The 19,510-nt window shown below is 54.3% G+C and overlaps 1 protein-coding gene across 2 annotated transcripts; it reads right to left on the bottom strand.

The window, feature by feature from the left end:
- Positions 1-1,167: 1,167 nt before the first annotated feature.
- CERCAM (cerebral endothelial cell adhesion molecule) lies at positions 1,168-16,872 on the bottom strand. 2 transcript variants are annotated; one of them, XM_032257433.1, is made up of 13 exons: positions 16,284-16,869; positions 14,393-14,503; positions 14,106-14,223; positions 12,503-12,637; positions 12,153-12,357; positions 9,281-9,400; positions 8,871-8,947; positions 8,671-8,777; positions 6,245-6,377; positions 3,987-4,114; positions 3,609-3,812; positions 2,464-2,716; positions 1,168-1,671 (listed from the first exon to the last, which is right to left on the bottom strand). In XM_032257433.1, the coding sequence occupies exons 1-12, from the start codon at positions 16,631-16,633 to the stop codon at positions 2,464-2,466; spliced, it is 1,941 nt and encodes a 646-aa protein (XP_032113324.1). In that variant the 5' UTR covers positions 16,634-16,869; the 3' UTR covers positions 1,168-1,671. The 2 variants fall into 2 exon arrangements, with proteins under 2 accessions (XP_032113324.1, XP_032113325.1); XM_032257434.1 differs by lacking the exon at positions 2,464-2,716 and having other exon boundaries at positions 1,169-1,671; positions 16,284-16,872.
- Between the last annotated feature and the right edge of the window lie 2,638 nt (positions 16,873-19,510).

Here is a 19,510-nt window from a genome sequence, read left to right as displayed (position 1 = left end):
TGGGTGGATTACCTGAGCTCAGGAGTTCGAGACCAGCCTGGGGAATATGGTAAAACCCCATCTCCACTAAAAATACCAAAAATTAGCCAGGCATGGTGACATGCATCTGTAATCCCACCTACTCAGGTAGCTGAGACAGGAGTATGGCTTGAACCCGGGAGGCAGAGGTTGCAGTGAGCCAAGATCGCACCATTGGACTCCAGCCTGAATGACAGAGCGAGACTCCATTTCAACAAAAAAAAAAAAAAAGAAAGAAAGAAAGAAAATACGTCTATATGTAAAGTAAAAACATAAAAATTAGCCGGGCATGGTGGCACATGCTTGTAATCCCAGCTACTAGGGAGGCTGAGGTAGGAGAATCACCTGAACCTGAGAGGCGGAGGTTGCAGTGAGCCGAGATTGTGCCACTGCACTCCAGCCTGGGTGACAGAGTGAGACTCTGTCTCAAAAACAAACAAACTAGCTGGGCATGGTGGCTCACGCTTGTAATCCCAACACTTTGGGAAGCCAAGGCGAGTGGATCACCTGAGGTTGGGAGTTCAAGACCAGCCTGAACAACATGGTGAATTCCCATCTCTACTAAAAATACAAAAAAAAATTTACCGGGTGTGGTATTGCATTCCTGTAATTCCAGCTACTCAGGAGGCTGAGGCAGAAGAATTGCTTGAACCCGGGAGGCGGAGGTTGCAGTGAGCCAAAATCATACCATTGCACTCCAGCCTGGGCAACAAGAGTGAAACTCTGCCTCAAAAAATATATATAGAGAGAGGCAGGATGCAGTGGCTCACACCTCTCATCCCAGTACTCTGGGAGGCTGAAGTGGGTAGATTTTTTGAGTCCAGGAGTTTGAGATCAGCTTGGGCAACATGTGAAACCCAGTCCCTACAAAAAATACAAAAAAAAAAAAAATTTAGCCAGGCATGGTGGCATGTGCCTGTGGTCCAGCTATGTGGGAGGCTAAAGTGGGAGGATCGCTTGAGCCCAGGAGGTTGAGGCCATAGTGAGCTGTGTGTGTGTCACTGCACTTCAGCCTGGGCAACAGAAGGAGACCCTGTCTCCGGAAAAAGAAAAAAAAAATATATATATATATATGTATATATACACACATACACATATATACACACATACGTGCATACACACACACACACACACACACACACACACACATTATATATGTAGTGTAAATGGCTTTTATTGAGGGCCTACTATGTGCTGGGCAACAGGTCTGCAAGGATCCTGCTCCAGCCCCCTGCACTTTGCACCGGCCAGGGAGGAGAGTGCTGGGTAGACCCAAACATCAAGCTAGGGGAGGGGCCTGAGGTGGAGGTAGAAGGGGACAGAGGGGCCCACTGGCTGAGTCCTTAGGGAGGGGAGGGCTCCTGGGGTCTGCCCAGCTTGAAACAGAATGCTGGGGGCCACCAGGCCCTGAATCAGGCCAGGCAGGGTCAAGGGGCCTGGGAGTCCTGCCCCTTTGCTGTGAGACCTTTAGGGAATGGGATCCATCTCTGAGTGGTTTCTCCCAAAGTAAGACTGGTCCAGAGGGCAGAGCGGCCATGCCCAAGGGGGTGGCAGGTCTGACTAGATCTGTGGCCCCTGCCAACAACCTTCTCTTCTGCTCCCTGGGCAGTAGTGGCCTGCTCCTGGGCACTCCTTTGCAGTCACCACCTGGACCTGGTGGGACAGGAGAAGCAGGAAGAGAAAGAGAATTACAGTCAGACAGAAATCAGAGAGAGACAGACACCGACAAATACGGAAAAACAGAGGCAGAGACAGGAAGAGAGAGAAAGAGCTAGAGAGGGCCGCAGAGACAGCTGAAGGTACAGTTGGAGATGACACAGAGGCCAGGCACAGCACCTCACGTCTATAATTCTATCACTTTGGGAGACCGAGACAGGCAGATATTTGAGGTCAGGAGTTCAAGACCAGCCTAGTCAACATGGTGAAACCCCGTCTCTACTAAAAATACAAGAGGCTGGGCATGGTGGTGGGTGCCTGTAGTACCAGCTACTCGGGAGGCTAAGACAGGAGAATCGCTCGAACCCAGAATAAGGAAGGCAGAGATTGTAGTGAGCTGAGATCACGCCACTGCACTCCAGCCTGGGCAACAGAGCAAGACTCTGTCTCAAAGTAAATAAATAAGTAAATAAAATTAAAAAAAAAATACAAAAAGCAGCTGGGCCTGCTGGTGGGTGTCTATATTCCCAGTTACTCAGGGGGCTGAGGCAGGAGAATCGCTTGAGCCCAAGAGGCAGAGGTTGCAGTGGGCCAAGATCATGCTACTGCACGCCAGCCTGGGCGACAGTGTGAGACTCTGTCGCAAAAAAAAAAAAAAAAAAAAAAGACATAGAAGCAGGGAGAGAGAAGGCTGAGAAGGGAAAAACCGCCCCAGACACAGTCATGCCATCAAAGGGGACAGAAAGCCAAGGCCTATGGGGCTGGGGCCCCTTCCCACCCCGGCCTCACCTAGAGCTCATCTCGAGGCTGGGGTTGGAGGCTGTGCCCACTGCTGCCACCCAGGTCCAGGTGGGGGCTGCGCAGGGCCTTTTGGGAGCCGCTCCAGCTGATGAGGCGGCCGCTGTCGTCATCCCACGGAGAGGATGTCTCGGTGTCACTGAGCCACTCGGCGTCTCCGGCATAGTGGGTAGGGGCAGCGAGCAGGGGCCGGGCTGAGAAGGCCAGCAGGTCCCTTGGCCAGAAGTGTGCCTTGTACTCCTCACTGTGAGGTGAGAGGACAGCTCAGGGGGACTGAGGCGTGCCCCTACTCCCAGGCCACATGCCTGCCAGAAGCCAGGCACCTTTCCTGCCCAGAGCACCTCACTCCCTGCCATCTAGTCCTCACAACAGTCCTGGGCAGTGGGACTTCCACTAATTCCATTTTCCAGATGAGGAAACTGAGGCTGAGAACAAGGAAGTCAATTGATTAAAAACTGCGTGTGCTGCCTGGCCAACATGATGAAACCTCATCTCTACTAAAAATATAAAAATTAAGGCTGGGAGCAGTGGCTCACATCTGTGACCTGGGAGGCCCAGGTGTGCTTATCACTTAAGGTCAAGGAGTTTGACACCAGCCTAGTCAACATAGTGCAACCCTGTCTCTACTAAAAATAATTAGCTGGGTATGATGGCGCGTGCCTACAATCCCAGCTCCTCAGGAGGCTGAGGCAGGAAAATCACTTGAACCTAGGAGGCAGAGGTTACAGTGAGCTGAGATCATGACACTGTACTCCGGCCTGGGAGACACAGTGAAACTCTGTCTCAAAAAAAAAAAAAAATTGGCAGGGTGTGGTGGCACTCGCCTGTAATCCCAGCTACCTAACTGCTTGAACCTGGGAGGCAGAGGGTACAAGGAGTCAAGATCATGCCGCTGCTTCTAGCCTGGACAACAGAGCAAGACTCCATTAAAATGGAAAAAAAGAAAAGAAAAGAAAAGAAAAGAAAAGCCTGCATGCGCTGCACAGAATTCACGCCTAGATGACCTGGACCAAGTGACTTGGCCTTGCCAGTCTCAGTCTCCCTATCGGCCCAGTGAGGGGACTTCCTGCTGACAGAGGTGGGTTCCTGGAGGGACACCCCTGCCCTGCCATGCCCGGCCCCCATCAGAGACTCACTTGGGGTGCTGGTCGAACATGATGGGCAGGAACTCATCCACGGGCAGCATGCGGCGCAGAGGCTGTGAGGCCAGCAGCTTGCGGGCACCCGCCAGGCTCAGGGCATAGGCCAGCGTCCAGTAGGAGTACCCAGCTACCACCAGGCCCGGTAGCCCCTCCACAGCCGCCTCCTTCTCAGGGTTCACCTGCTTCCGCCCAAGGTAACTGTAAGTGACACCAAGGGGCCCAGGAGTCACTTAGGTCCTGGGTGTCACAGGACCCTCCTGCATCCCCTTATAGGGCCAGGTTCTGGGGGAGATGGGCCGGCCAGGGTCCCAAACAGGAAAAGGCAGACTCCAGAGACCCACCCCCTTGTCCCTGAGGGTGCAAGCTGCCTACATCAGGTCCCATGGCAGTTTCTCTGCCTCCACGTCCTCCATCAGCCGCTCCAGCCGCCGCCTGAAGTTGCTCTCAAAGCGCACATCATCTTCAAACACGAGGACCTGGGCCAGGCCCCTGGCAACCACCTGTGGTACACGATGGGGTAGGAGATGGCTCTTTGAAGCTGAGCTATCCCCCTCCCTCCACGCTGAAGCCACAGCCTCTGCCTGGCCTCCGTTGCCCTGGCCACATCACGGAGTCGCCCCAATGCTGGGGGCCTCATTGACCAGGACCTGAAATCCCAACCTCACTCTGGCATTTGAGGCTCCCCAAATAGAATCATGATGGTAACCATGGCCCTTGCTACATCCCCTGAGTGCTACTGTACCCCAGGGCTGGGCTACTGCATATCTCTGAGGGCCCTCGGGAGGCAGGATATGACGATCCTCAACTGCAGGAAGTGGGTGGACACGTGCCTGTCCAAGGACCCACAGCCAGAAAGTGGCAGAGCTGGGATGAGAACCTGCATCTGCGGAACGCCAGGGCCCAGCTTGTCACTTTGGCCTCCTGCGATTTTCTAAAGGAAGCTGGGCTGGATGGGGGTTGGGAAGACCCTAGCCCTGAACATCCCGAAGAAAAAGTACTTTTGATAACTTTTGGAAAAATTACTTTGGAATAACTTTTGGAAAACTACTTTTGATAACTTTTGTGAAAAGAAAAGGAGGTCAGCTAAGAAAGTAGTGAAGCCAGGCGCGGTGGCTCATGCCTGTAATCCCAGCACTTTTGGAGACTGAGGCGGGTGGAATCACTTGAGCTCAGCTCGAGACCAGCCTGGACAACATGACAAAACCCCATCTCCACAAAAAATACAAAATTTAGCTGGGTGTGGTGGTGCACGCCTATAGTTGCAGCTACTCCAGGGGCTGAGGTGGGATAACTGCTTGAGCCTGGGAGGTCCGGGCTGCCATGAGCCAAGATCATGCCATTGCACTCCAGCCTGGGTGCCAGAGTAAGACCCTGTACCCCCCAAAAAAAAGTAGTGAACCATGTCATCCTCTAATTTGTTCAGAGATGGTAAAAAAAAGCCAACATAGGCTGGCGTGGTGGCTCATGCCTGTAATCATAGCACTTTTGGAGGCCAAGGCAGGTGGATCACCTGAGGTCAGGAGTTTGAGACCAGCCTGGCCAACATAGCGAAACCCCGTCTCTACTAAAAATTTAAAAATTAGTCAGGCGTGGTGGCACAGGTCTGTAATCCCAGCTACTTGGGTGGCCGAGGTAGGAGAATCACTTGAACCTGGGAGGTCAAGGTTGCAGTGAGCTAAGATCACACCACTGCACTTCAGTCTGGGTGACAGAGCAATAATTCGTCTCAAAACAAAAAACAAAATCTGGCCGGGCGCGGTGGCTCAAGCCTGTAATCCCAGCACTTTGGGAGGCCGAGGCGGGTGGATCACGAGGTCAAGAGATCGAGACCATCCTGGTCAACGTGGTGAAACCCCGTCTCTACTAAAAATACAAAAAATCAGCTGGGCATGGTGGCGCGTGCCTGTAATCCCAGCTGCTGGGGAGGCTGGGGCAGGAGAATTGCCTGAACCCAGGAAGCGGAGGTTGCGGTGAGTCGAGATCGCGCCATTGCACTCCAGTGTGGGTAACGAGCGAAACTCCGTCTCAAAAAAAAAAAAAAAAAAAATCTGTAATGCTCACATACACATATACATATATTTTGGCTACAGCAGAAAATAAAAACAAGAAATTCATGCCCCATCTCCTAGAGGGGCTGCCCTTGGAGGACCCAGTTCCCCTGTTCTCTCCAGCATTTCCAGCAACCTTTCCCCTGGAGCTGAGGCTTCCTGGCCAAGTAGTGAGCACATGCTAAGCCCTAGGCTTCCTTCTTTCTGCTCCTAAACACCTTCCCGCCTCAGGGCCTTGGCACCCACTGTTCTATTCTGCCTAGAAGCTTCTTCCCCCCAACCCCTCAATGGTGAGGCACACTCTGACCCCCTCCCAAACGAGGTACCTCTCAAAGTGGCCCACACCTCTCTCCTCCACTGCAAGCTTGGTTTTCTTGACTTCCATAAGGCCCCTCTGGTCCCTGAGCCCCAGGGGGATCCCTTTATTACAGGAAGGAGCAGACATGCATAATTCCTGTCCTCTGTGTTCTCGGAGCAGAATATCTGCTAGCACACAGTACGTGCTCAAGAGAGACTGCAGAATGAAAATGGGCAGCCCCGTTCTCCCCAAAGGCTGTGGGTGGGGGAAGCAGGTACCCTCACCTCTTCCCAGATGGAGTAGTGGCTGAGGAAGCAGCCCACCTCGCCCTTGGTCAGAGTGCGGCCCGAGTAGGGGTCCTGGTAGCCCGGGAGCAGGTCCACGCCGAGGCTCCTGATGGCACTGCTGTTGAGCATCCTGAGGGACACAGGTATAGTGGGGTGAGGGGTGCCTGCCAGAGACCCCTCCAGATGGGCCAGGCCTGTGCATGTCGGGGACAATACACACTGAAGTTGGGTTTAAAGAAGGTTTCAACCTAGTAATGCCTTTGTGTGACCCCAAGCTGTTAAGGGACTGCGCCTGGGGAACTAGAGCCACTATTGCCAGGCTGGAGTGCAGTGGCTACATCTCGGCTCACTGCGACCGCCACCTCCCGGGTTCAAGTGATTCTCCTGCCTCAGCCTCCCAAGTAGCTGGGATTACAGGTACATACCATCATGCCTAGCTAATGTTTTGTATTTTTAGTAGAGACGGGGTTTCACCATGTTGACCAGGATGGTCTCGATCTCTTGACCTCGTGATCCACCCGCCTCGGCCTCCCAAAGTGCTGGGATTACAGGCTTGAGCCACCGCACCCGGCTGCCTGGCTAATTTTTTAAAAAACTTTTTGTATTTTTAGTAGAGACGGGGTTTTACCATGTGGGCCAGTCTGGTCTTGAACTCCTGACCTCAGGTGATCTGCCTGCCTCGGCCTCCCAAAGTGCTGAGATTACAGGCACAAGCCACCACACCTGGCCACCTTGGGAGTTCTGAGAGGATAACTGTTAGGATGTCTCCTAATACGATAGGACAGGGGTGACCCTTGAGGAAAGGGTGGGGTGGTAGGGGACTGCCTGAGGGGCAGGCACTCCAGGATGAATCTGGGAACATGATAGATACTTCTTGGGCAGAGGCCCAAGCAAAGGATGAATATCCTATGGTCAAGAGACCTTGATGTACATGAGGTCTCACACCTGTAAATCCCAATACTTTGAGAGGCCAAGGTGGGAGGCTTGCTTGAGGCCAGGAGCTAAACACCAGTCTGGGCAACAGAGAGAGACCCTCTCTCTCCAAAAAAAAATTTTTTTTCAGACTAAGTCTCATTGTGGTTGGCCTGGGCTGGAACACAGTGGCACAATCTCGGCTCACTGCAACCTCTGCCTCCTGGGTTCCAGCAATTCTCCTGCCTCAGCCTCCCAAGTAGGTGAGATTACAGGTGCCTACCACCACACCTGGCTAATTTTTGTATTTTCAGTAGAGACAGGGTTTCACCATGTTGGCCAGGCTGGTCTTGAACTCCTGACCCCAGGTGATCTACATGCTTCAGCCTCCCAAAGGGGTGGGATTACAGGTGTGAGTCACTGCACCCAGCCAAAAAATTGTTTTAATTAGCTGGGCATGGTGGTGAATGCCTGTAGTCCCAGTTACTCAGGAAGCTGAGGCAGGAGGGTCACTTGAGGCCAGGAGTTCAAGACTAGCCTAGGCAATAGAGTAAGACCCTGTCTCTATGAAAAAAAAAAATAAAAAAAAAAAAATTTTTTTTTTTTCAGCCGGGCGTGGTGATGTAAACCTGTAATCCCAGCTACTCAGGAGTCTGAGGCAGGAGAATTGCTTAAAACCTGGGAGGTGGATGTTGAAGTGAGCTGAGATCATGCCACTGCACTCCAGCCTGGGTGACAGAGCAAGACTCCGCCTCCAAAAATATATGTATATATATTTTTTAATTAGCTGGGTGTGATGGTGCGTGCCTATAGTCCCAGTTACTCAGAAGGCTGAGGTGGGAGGATTGCTTGAGCCCAGGAGTGTAAGGCTGCAGTGAGGCATGTTTGTGCCACTGGACTTCAGCCTGGGCAACCGAGTGAGACTCTGTCTCTAAAAAAAAAAAAAAAGAGCTGAGCACTTGAAGCAAATAGCAGCAGACATATGGGGCCATGGGACCCTGGTGGCCAGAAGAGCCTGGCCTCTGGATTCCCCTGGGGAACATGGCTGGCCTTTCCCAACCCCCACCTATCAGGAACTCAAGTCCAGGATGGAGAGTAATAATACTGAAGACACCTAATCCTTTGGAAACTTACCATGTGCCCAGCCCCGGCTAATTTCACTAAACTCACAAAACCCTAAGAGAAGGGCACAGTTATCTGCTCTTTACACAAAAGAGCTGAGAGATGCAGGTAGCTAGCTGGAGGTCACACATTCGGTAACTGGTAGAACTGGAACCCAGGCTTTGGAGCCTCAGCCACTATGCTCTCCTCCGGTGAGCAGAGGGAGGGCATCTTCTCCCATGTGTGTCTGTTCTGGAACTCCCTGAGAGGGTATTACTCAGGTCCTATTTGGATATTTCCTGGGACAGGAAACTCATTCAATCTGTCTGCTTTTCCCAGTCCTCGCAGGGGTCGGAGATGGATCACACTGCTTCCCTGAGCGCCCAGGGCCCCATCCCAGGCAGCCTCACCTGCCATCCACAGCATCCACCACCCGTCCAGAGATCTCCATCTCCCAGAGCGAGGTCAGCATGCGTTCCCGACGGTCAGGTCTGCGAGCCAGGCTGATGACAAAGACCTGGAGGAGGCAGGGAGTGGACAGTAAGTGCAGGGGAGAGGGAGGGGAGCCCAGCCACCACCTAACCCCAAGCCCACAGGCTGAGGGACTTACCTCATCAAACCCCATCTTGCTGGGCCTCTTGGAGGGCTGAGTCACATGAGCTGAGGCCTGCATGGGGGGCCCGTCCACTGCAAAGGCAAGCATACCCCAAGCATGAGTCCCTGCTGGCTCCTGTTAGCAGTCACTCTGAAGTCCTAGCCCCCAGCCTCATTCCTGCCCCCTTGGCAGAACACCCCACAGCATGGGTCCTCAGAGATCACGGGATCCACCTGCTCCCATTGTGGAGATGTGAGACTGAGGCCCAATGGGGAAAGGGGCTTTCTCAGAGTCATGGAATGAGTTAGGGGCAAGGCTAGAACCCGAGGCCAATGCCCCCTTCAGTTCAGGGCCTAGGGAAAGCAGCACCGTGGGAGGCAGGGAGTCATGGCAGCAGGTAGGCAGAACAGTTCCCCAGCCCTCACCTAGTGCTTCTAAGATCAGGTGGATGAAGTTGACTCTCTCGTCTTCTAGCCCCTGGTGGGATTTGACAGGTACATTCATGTACCCATAACGATGCTCGTTGCACACATGGACCGAGACCCCTGCAGAGACAGGCTGAGTGAAAGCTGAAGTGCAGGGCAGGGCTCTCAGAACCTAGCTGAGAGGTCCTAGGCCCAGCACTGCCAGTGACCCAACGTGTCAGTCTTCTCTGGGACTCAGTTTCCCCACCTGCGGGACCAGAGGGAGAAAGGGATTGGCTCACACAATATCTAAGGGGTCTTTCTGCTGAGATGGTTCATTTATTCAACAGAGCTGTCCAAGGCACCTGCTGGGAGCCAGGGGTACATCAGTGAGCAAGACTGAATCCTCGCCCTCAGGTATCAAGGTGAGGCAGGAGCAGGCAAACCCCTCCCCACCACAGCCACAGGATACCAGCGAGCCCCACTGCTCTGTCCCCTAAATCCTCCCATCTTTCCCAATCCCCCCCACCCCACCAAGATCCAAGGGCCATCGCCTTTTCCCCAGGCCCCTCCACTTCACCCCGCACCCTCTAGGGTTCCCCTCACAATGTCTTTCACCTGGCAGCCAGAATGGCCTTCCTCTGGCTTCAATAATTGTTACCTTTTTTTTTTTTTTTTTGAGACAAAGTCTCGCTCTGACACCCAGGCTGGAGTGCAATGGCGCAATCTTGGCTCATTACAACCTCTGTCTCCCGGGTTCAAGTGATTCTCATGTCTCAGCCTCCTGAGTAGCTGGGATTACAGGCACATGCCACCATGCCTGGCTAATTTTTGTATTTTTAGTACAGATGGGATTTCGCCATGTTGGTCAGGCTGTTCTCACACTCTTGACCTCAGGTGATCTGCCCGCCTCTGTCTCCCAAAGTGCTGAGATTACAGGCATGAGCCACTGAGCCTGTCTAATATTTGTTACCTTTATTTTAATTATCCTCAGGGGCAGGCATACGGTGCCAATTTAAAAGCTAACCCAGGCTGGACACAGTAGCTCACACCTGTAATCCCAGCACTTTGGGAGACAGAGGCAGGTAGATCATTTAAGGTCAGGAGTTTGAGACCAGCGTGGCCAACATGGTGAAACTCCATCTCTACTAATACAAAAATTAGCTGGGTGTCGTGGTGGGTGCCTGTAATTCCAGCTACTTGGGATGCTGAGGCAGGAGAATCACTTGAATCCGGGAGGCAGAGGTTGCAGTGAGCCAAGATTTTGCCACTGCATTCCAGGCTGGACGACAGCAAGATTCTGTCTCAAAACAAACAAACAAAAAACAAATAAAAGCTAACCCTATTCCCAACATTGAGCACAGAGCCTGGCCCAGAGCCGGGATGCCAATAACTGGCTGTTGGAGACTGAATTCCTTCAAACCATTGACCAATTAACAACGGCTGTCACTTGAAGTAGGGATAGCAATGAAAAATAACAGAACGCTTTTGTTTCCTCTTGTTTTTTCTCCTCCAATTGTTTCACCTCCACTCACTTTTTGCACTTGATAAGATTTCTTCTCGCACGTCTGCATACCGCAGACTTCTCCAGCACAAAACAAAGAATCACAATCCCCTCCTCACCGGTTGCCACGGATTATTTGATTAGATTGTCACCTCTGATTTATCCTGACCACCGGCAAAGTTCTTCACCCACCAGACAGTCTTCAAGGTCCGAATTACACATTCTCTGCAGCCTTCTCAAGAAATTCATTCCAACATGAGTGTCTCCACCCCTCCCTCTCATCCTCAGGACTGGATTTATTCCAGTCACACCCATACACTTTCTTCTTCTTTTTTTTTTTTTTTGAGACAGGGTCTCATCCTGTGTTGCCCAGGGTGGAGTACAGCGGCATGATCACAGCTTGCTGCAGCCTTGACCTCCTGGGCTCAAGCAATCCACCTGCCTCAGTCTCCCAAGAAGCTGGGACTACAGGCATGGGCCAACACGCCAGGTTAATTTTTAAATTTTTTTGTAGAGATGGGGTCTCACAGCCAGGAGTGGCGGCTCATGCCTGGAATCGTAGCACTTTGGGAGGCTGAGAGGGGCAGATCACTTAAGCCCAGGAGTTCAAGACCAACCTGGGCAACATGGCAAAACCCCATCTCTACAAAAAATACAAAAATTAGCTGGGCATAGCGATGTGTACTCACGGTCCCAGGTACACAGGAGGCTGAGGTGGGGGAGGAGGTCAAGGCTGCAGTGAGCCGAGATTGCGCCACTGCACTCTAGCCTGGGCCACAGAGCAAGGCTCCCTCTCAACAAAAAAAGGCAGAAAAGAGGTGAGGTCTTGCTATGTTGTCCAGGCTGACCTTGAACTCCTGAGCTCAAGTGATTCCCCACCAGCCTCAGCCTCCCGTGAGTTTGAGATTACAGGTGTGAGCCACCTCGTCCGGCCATACCCAAACGCTTTCTTGTGACTTTCATCTTAAAAGCAATTACTGGCCAGGTGCAGTGGCTCACACCTGTAACCCCAGCACTTTGGGAGGCCGAGGCCAGTGGATTGCTTGAGCCCAGGAGTTGGAGACCAGCCTGGGCAACATGGCAAAACCCTATCTATCACTACAAAAATTAGCCAAGCATGGTGCCATGCACCTGTAGGGTCCCAGCTACTTGGGAGGCTGAGGCAGAAGGACTGCTTGAGCCCAGGAGGTGGAGGTTGCAGTGAGCTGAGATCACACCAAAAAAAAAAAAAAAAGAGAGAGAGAGAAAAGAAAACCCATGACCCAAAGTTCTGACTCACGAGTCAAGAGGATGACATGCAGAGTAGGGAAGGGCAGGCTAAGCAGACGAAATAGCATATGCAAAGGCACAGAGGCCTCCAAGGAACGCTCAGGGAGGGCTGGTCCTCACCAGCAGCCTGACAGGCATAGGCGAAGACAATGATGTCGTCGAAAGGCCAAGTGTAGTTGGGATGTGGGGGGTAGAAGGCAAGCTGGTCTGCCCCTTCGGCCCGCAGGGACACCAGGAAGGTGGAATGGACCATGGGGACGCGAAAGCAGCCCCGGCGCTGGCGGTTCTTGGTGGGGAAGTACTCGGCTGTGCGGCGGTAGTAGCCCTGGAGGAAGGGGATGCTTTGCGCTGTGAGAGGGCTCCCCTGCCCCTGCCCACAGACCACAGACCCCAAGGCCTTCAGGCTCCCTGCTCTCCACGTCCATCCTTCCAGGATCTCAATCCACCCAAGGTTCCCATCCCGGCCTTACCTGAGGGGTGATCCCACACCAGAAGTTGGAGTAGTAGGTCTGGGAGTCCAGCATTGGGGCCACCACGGGAAGCCCCTGCCCCATCAGAAGCTGAAGAGTCTGGTTGTTGGTCAGAATGTTGTCTGTGTCTGCAAACTTTGGGGAGGGGATGTCACAGCCTCCAGCCCTGCCTGGGCTGCAGCCCCCCCAGGAGTTCACTGAGTGGTCCTGCCAGAGACCCAGTGTGGCTCCTAGGATCCAGTGGAAATGCTCCTACAGCGGTCTAACACACTCAGTAGATCTGTTTCTAGACCAACGATCTAGTCTGGGCACTGACTTAGGGATTGGGTCCAGAGATTATACCCGAGTTGCTGATCTAAGATCTTTATCTGGGATCTGGCTTAGAAAATGGATCCAGGCTGGGCACCGTGGCTCACACCTGTAATCCCAGCACTTTGGGAGGCCAAGGCAGATGGATCACAAGGTCAGGAGATTGAGATCATCCTGGCCAACGTGGTGAAATCCTGTCTCTACTAAAATAAAAAAAATTAGCTGAGCATGGTGGTGGGCGCCTGTAATCCCAACTACTTGGGAGGCTGAGGCAGGGGAATCACTTGAACCCAGAGGCTAAGGTTGTAGTGAGCTGAGATCGCACCACTGCATTGCACTCCAGCCTGGAGACAGGGCAAGACCCCATCTCAAAAGAAAAAAAAAGGAAATGGGTCCAAACACCTACTCTGAGCTCTAGTTCAGAGATCCAGGCTCAGTTTATACCCTGGGCTCTCGCCCAGGAATTGAGGCTAAATATAGTATATACAATGGGATCTAATGGAGAGGTCCAGGCTTAGAAACTAGTCTGACCTCTAACATAGGGATCCAAGCTGAACATCTGGTCTAGGCTCTGGCCTGCTGAAGGATCCAGTCTTCAGGTGGGTTAGTAACACCCAGATTTCTTTTTTTTTTTTTTTTTTTTTGAGACTGAGTTTCACTCTTGTCACCCAGGCTGGAACACAGTGGTGTGATTTTGGCTCAGTGCAACCTCTGCCTCCCAGTTTCATGCGATTCTTGTGCCTCAGCCTCCCGAGTAGCTGGGATTACAGGTACCTGCCACAACGCCCAGCTAATTATTGGTTTTTTTTTGAGACAGTCTTGCTCTGTTGCCCAGGCTGGATTGCAGTTGCTCGATCTTGGCTCACTGCAACCTCCACCTCCTGGGTTCAAGTGATTCTCCTGCCTCAGCCTCCCAAGGAGCTGGGATTATAGGTGGGCACCACCATGCCCAGCTAATTTTTGTATTTTTAGTAGAGACAGGGTTTCACCATGTTGGTCAGGCTGGTCTCGAACTCCTGACCTCAAGATCCACCCACCTTGGCCTCCCAAAGTGCTAGAATTACAGGCATGAGCCATCTCACCCTGCTAATTATTGTATTTTTAGTAGAGATGGGGCATCACCAGGTTAGCCAGGCTGGTCTCGAACTCCTGACTTCAGGTGGTCCACGCATCTCGGCCTCCCAAAATGCTAGGATTACAGATGTGAGCCACTGCAACCAGCCTGCACCTGTATTTCTATCAGGGACAGAAACTACCACCTTTCAGAAGCCCAATTCTAGCCAGACTTCCTTACCAGGATATAGTCAGCCCCCCAGTCCCTGGCAAAGGTGAGGGCTTCCTGCTTCAACTCCATCAGAAACTGGTGCCTTTCTTTGGTCCAGTGCTTGGGACCTTCTTCGTCTGGGTAGGACCTGAGGGGGTAGAGAGGTGAGATGTTCCCATGGGGTCCATGCCCCTCTCTCTCTGCAGGGCAGTGGACTGAGCCCTGGCTTGGAGGCTGTGGCACTGGGCTGTCCCTTTTCCTCTCCAGGCTGCAGCTGTTCTCCATCTTCCCCAGCACCCTTCCCCTCAGATCAGCACCTGGGCTCCCCCTCGGGCCTCCAGACCACAGTGGCATAGTCCTTGCCCACAGCTGCCAGCCACTCCTGCAGCATCTCTGTGGTGTTGTCCACATTGTGGTCCGTGGCACACCTGGGGATGGGAAGAAAAAAGGAGGCTGAGGCGGCACAGCCACAGAAGGATTGAACCCCAAGGCAGCCTTAACCCGGAAGCACCCACACCTTTGAGGCTGGGCTCTCCTTGGAACAGTGAAGGCTGGGTGTGTTACAGCAGAGGCGCTGCAGGCAGCCCAACCAGGTCCCCAACACAGTTCTGTGACCTGCTGCGTGACCTCAGGCAAGTCCCATCTTTCTCCAGGCTTCACGTCCTCCCTCTATAACTTAATCTGCCCTGCCTATGTCATAGGCCAAGATAAGACAAGACTAATGTATTTTTTTTTTTTTTTGAGATGAAGTTTTGCTCTGTCACCCAGGCTGGAGCACAGTGGCAAGATCTCAGCTCACTATAGCCTCCGCCTCCCAGGTTCAAGCGATTCTCCTACCTCAGCCTCCCAAGTAGCTGAGATTACAGGTGCCTGCCACCATGCCCAGCTAATTCTTGTGTGTTTAGCAGGGCTTCACCATGTTGGCCAGGCTAGCCTCGAACTCCTGACCTCAGGTGACCTGCCCACCTCGGCCTCCCAAAGTGCTGGAACTACAGGAGTAATCCCTCATGCCCGGCCCACGAATGCATTTTGAAAGATGAAAAGTACCTCAATTTTAAGCATCACACCTGCTGCATTCCCTGGTTACATTTGTTAGGTGGGCAGGTACCTACCTGTGTGACTTGTGACTGTGTGACCACAGGCCAGCCCCTGTCCCTCTCTGAATGGGAACTAGACAAAGAGCTGCTGCTTTCCTCCACCCCTGAGTTGTAATAAGGACCAAACTCTGCTCTGAGAGTCCCTGAGAATGCAGATGGGCCTAAGCTCTGTTGTCATGGGGCACAGCCTCCCCTCTCCTGGGGAACGGGCTCCCATAACAGAGGGGGTGATTAGCCAAGATCCCACGTTCTGGGTGATGCTGCCCCTTTAAGCCAATTCCCCAGAAATGAAGATTACGTGTCAAGTCTTACAGGGGTGGGAACTAACTCCCAAACTGTGGTAATTGTGGGCGGCCTCCCCAGGCCAGGGCTCCACCCCCCCAGCCCAACTGTGGTGTGTTGTAAAGGGTGGCTTGTCATTTTTCTCAGTTTACCCCCAACCTCAGGCAGGGACTCCTCCCTGTTCTGGCGTCTACAGACCAGGGGTTGTGGCCTCCGATCCCATTGCCTTGTGGGTACAGAGGTGCCAGAGGGCAGAGGCTCCAGTGAAGGGGGCTGCTCTTGGCTGACTGGATCCCGCCCCTCTACCAAGAGAGCTGGCCTCAGCCCTGAGGGAGGGGGAGCTGAACGGACTCCCCAGCACAGTCCGGAGCCCAGTGCTGATTTCACCCCCCACCTGCGCCCTAAAGCCTCTAGCCTGGCCTATCGCTGCCACGTTGGGCCTCAGGGGACTTCAGAGGTTCTTGTCTGCTCCTCTCCAAATCCAGCCAACCACAGGTCCCACCGGGGTTGAGTTGGGCCCTTTAGGCTGGGGTGAAAAGAGCTGGCTGGGCCCAATCTACCCTCAGGGAAGGCCCCAAGAGGGAGTAGGGGACCAGAAGGAGGAGTGGGTGTCCCCCCGTCAGCCTGTGGCCTCAGAGATCTGTCGTCGCCCAGCAGGGGGTTCGGGGTCCCGTCTGGGGCCTCCGGCTGGCAGGGCCATCTGTGAGGGGAGGGGCCTGTCTGGGTGGTGACTGGGTAGCCAGTGAGGGGAGAGGGCCACCGCGGGCGGGGGCCGCCTGCAAGGCTGGGGGTTAGGTGCCCACTGGGTGCCAATGCCCGGGTCTCTCACCAGAGGGCCAGCCTGGCCCGGGGGTAGTCCAGCCGCTCCAGCGCGCCCAGGTAGTGGGGCAGTGAGTGCTCGGCATTGCGGGCCAGGATGGCAAGGACCACTGCGGGCAGCGGCGACTCCGCAACGCCTGGAGCCTCCAGCCACGACCCCAGCAGGAGCAGCAGCTTGAGCAGCAGCGCAGCGTGGGCAGCGCGCATGGCGGGCGCTCTGGCGGCTGCCGCGGCCCCCGGAGCTCTCCCGCCGGCCGAGGGGAGGGGGCGGGGCCTGAGGTCCGGGTGGGGCCGACGCGGACCCGGAGGGGGCGGGGCAGTGCACCCCCAGAGTGGCCCCCACTCTCTACCCCTGCGCATGGATGCTCAAGTTTTCTGTCCTCCGCCTGGTACACCGGAGGGCCAGGGCCCGAAGAGCCGCGCCAGCCTTGACCCGGGAGCAGCCCCGCCCGGAGGGGCGACCGGGGAGTGGCCGGAGGACGGGGACGGGGACGGGGGAGGGGTGCTGGGACGAGTGCGTCGGAGCCTGCCGGGCGTCCGAGAACTATCGGGCCTCCTGGAACCCCTGGGCGTTGAACCCACGGAATCCATATTCCCCGACCCACGCAGCCGACCCTCCGACCTGAGCTGCAGACCCCCGCGGGGCGGCGCCCTCGCCGGGCTTCCCCGGCTCCCTCCTCCTCCTCCCCCTTACCCTGGGCGCCCTCTGGCGGCCCCGGCGCCAGCTCCGCAGACCAGCCGGGCCACGCCAGGGCGCAAGACCGATACCTGGCGTGGGGGGCGCGGAGGGATCCACCTGACCTGGGTTTGTCCTCCCGCGGCGTTCCGCGGCTGAAGTCCCCTGAGCGTCACCTCCTCGCCTCGGTCGCCAGCACCAGCATTGCTCCGGCCCTTTAACAGCACAGCCGGGCCGGGCACGGTGGTTCACCCTGTAATCCCAGCACTTAGGGAGGCCGAGGCGGGCGAATCACCTGCGGTCAGAAGTTCAAGACCAGCCTGGCCAACATGGTGAAACCCCCATCTTTACTAAAAATACAAAAATTAGGCGGGTGTGGTGGCGCACGACTGTAATCCCAGCCACCCGGGAGGCTGAGGCAGGAGAATTGCTGGAACCCGGGAGGCGGAGGTTGCAGTGAGCCGAGATCGCGCCACTGTGCTCCAGCCTGGGTGACAGAGGGAGACATCGTCTTAAAAAGGAACAAACAAACAAACAAAACACACAAGTCTGAGTATAGAACAAGGGGACACTACGCAGCTACTCACAGCGACCTAGCCGCCCTCCAAAGCAGGGGATGTTGGCTCGCTCCCCTGGGGCACCGCCAGGGTCCTTAGGACCCTGCTGAGAGGGAAAGGACTCTCCAGCTTCTCCAGAGAGGAACAGAAAAGGGAGAGGCCTGGTGACACCACAAATGGGATGGAGCTGCGTGTCCACCACCAACCTGAGACAGGTACTTTCCCCAAATGGGGCTGACAACACCACCCATTTGGGAAGGCTTGCAGGATTCCTCGAGAATGAATGCACTGACAGCTTCCTCCCCCCCCACCCCCGTCCCCCCATGGAGCCTGACACACAGGAAGAGCTCCGCCCCGGGGCTGGGAAGACAGGACTGGAGGAGAGAGAGGCTCCCAATTCCCCCTCCCACCGCCTGGAAGGTCTCCTTTCCTGGGAACTCCACGGGGTCTCCCTTCAGCCTCTTCCCAGGGTGAGAGAGGGGAGCTAGGGCTGTGCACACTATCTCCACTGGAACTGGAGGTCTGGGGGGGTCCATGGAGGAAGGGACTTACCTAGTGCAGGGGCAGCACGTGCGCACCGAACCCTGAAGTCCTGATCTTGGTGGAGGCCCAGATCCAAAGCCTCCACCAGGATCGCTTCACAGCTTCCATTTGAGGCCATTTCTAGGCCATCGGCCCTGCAATGAGAAGCATCTTAGGTTACAGACTGTGGAATGAAATAAAAAATAAGGAAAAAAAAAGCATCCTGGAGAGTTGCCAGAGACCCCTCCCCCAACTGCACTGTAGCCCCGGTCGAAAGCCACTCCTAGCCGCATAAGAGGGATTCCCTTTCTTTTTTTTCTTTCTTTATTTTTTTGAGACGGAGTCTTGCTCTGTTGCCCAGGCTGGAGTACAATGGCACGATCTCGGTTCACTGCAACCTCCACCTCCCGGGTTCAAGCGATTCTCCTGCCTGCCTCAGCCTCCCAAGTAGCTGGAATTACAGGTGCATGCCACCAGGTCTGGCTAATTTTTGTATTTTTAGTAGAGACAGGGTGTCATTATGTTGGTCAGGCTAGTCTTGAACTCCTGACCTCGTGATCCACCTGCCTCGGCCTCCCAAAGTGCTGGGATTACTGGCATGAGCCACCTCACCCAGCCCAAGGGATTCCCTTTCTAAAGCAAAGCAGTGTCCCCAACTTCACCCACTCCGGAGTCATTCCAGAGCCTCTGCCTGTCCTATTGGTCCGAGGGTGCTATGGTCTGAATGTCTATGACCCCAAAAACTCACATGTTGAAACCTAATCACTGATGTCAGGGTATTAAGAGGCGGGGCCTTTGGGAGTTGATTAGGAGGTGATTGGGTGGGCTCACCCACAGGAATGGAACTAGTGCCCTTATAAAAGGGGCCCAGGGAGCTTGTTCACCCCTTCTGCCACGTGAAAACACAGCTAGAAGGCCCCATGTATGACGAACAAGCCCTTACCAGACACCGAATCTGCTGGTGCCTTGATCTTGGATCTCCCAACCCCCAGAACTATAAGCAATAAATTTCTTCTTCCTTTTCTTTTTGGGACGGAATCTTGCTCTGTCACCCAGGCTGGAATGCAGTGGTGGGATCTCGGCTCACTACAGCCTCTGCTTCCCAGGTTCAAGTGACTCTTCTGCCTCAGCCTCTGAAGTAGCTGGGACTACAGACATGTGCCACCACGCCCTGCTAATTTTTGTATTTTTAGTAGAGATGGGGTTTTACCATATTGGCCAGGCTGGTCTTGAACTCCTGACCTTGTGATCCGCCTGCATCGGCCTCCTAAAGTGCTGGGATTACAGGGGTGACCCACCGAGCCCGGCTGATATATTTCTTTTGTTTATACATTACACAGTCTATGATATGTTGTTATAGCATCCCAAATGGACTAAGATGGGGGCTTCTAGATTCTTCCCTGGCCTCAAGTCTTCCTCTTCATCGAAGTCCTCCCATCCTCCCCAGCAGTCCAGCCTGTCACTAACTCTCTTGTCTTAGGG

Source organism: Sapajus apella, unplaced genomic scaffold, assembly GCF_009761245.1.
Source record: "Sapajus apella isolate SASKATOON/1434 unplaced genomic scaffold, GSC_monkey_1.0 scaffold97, whole genome shotgun sequence".
Classification (NCBI taxonomy): domain Eukaryota; kingdom Metazoa; phylum Chordata; class Mammalia; order Primates; family Cebidae; genus Sapajus; species Sapajus apella.
The sequence above is the reverse complement of the archived record's forward strand: the minus strand, read 5'-3'. Positions and strand labels throughout refer to the sequence as shown.

Excerpts from the sequence above, each read along its gene's own strand:
- CERCAM (XM_032257433.1), bottom strand. The coding sequence starts at position 16,633 with ATGCGCAGGGGTAGAGAGTGGGGGCCACTCTGGGGGTGCACTGCCCCG. Across the intron at positions 14,504-16,283 it reads CGGGCCAGGCTGGCCCTCTG|GTGTGCCACGGACCACAATG; the intron begins GTGAGAGACCCG and ends TCCCATCCCCAG. Across the intron at positions 9,401-12,152 it reads CTATGCCTGTCAGGCTGCTG|GGGTCTCGGTCCATGTGTGC; the intron begins GTGAGGACCAGC and ends CTGTCTCTGCAG.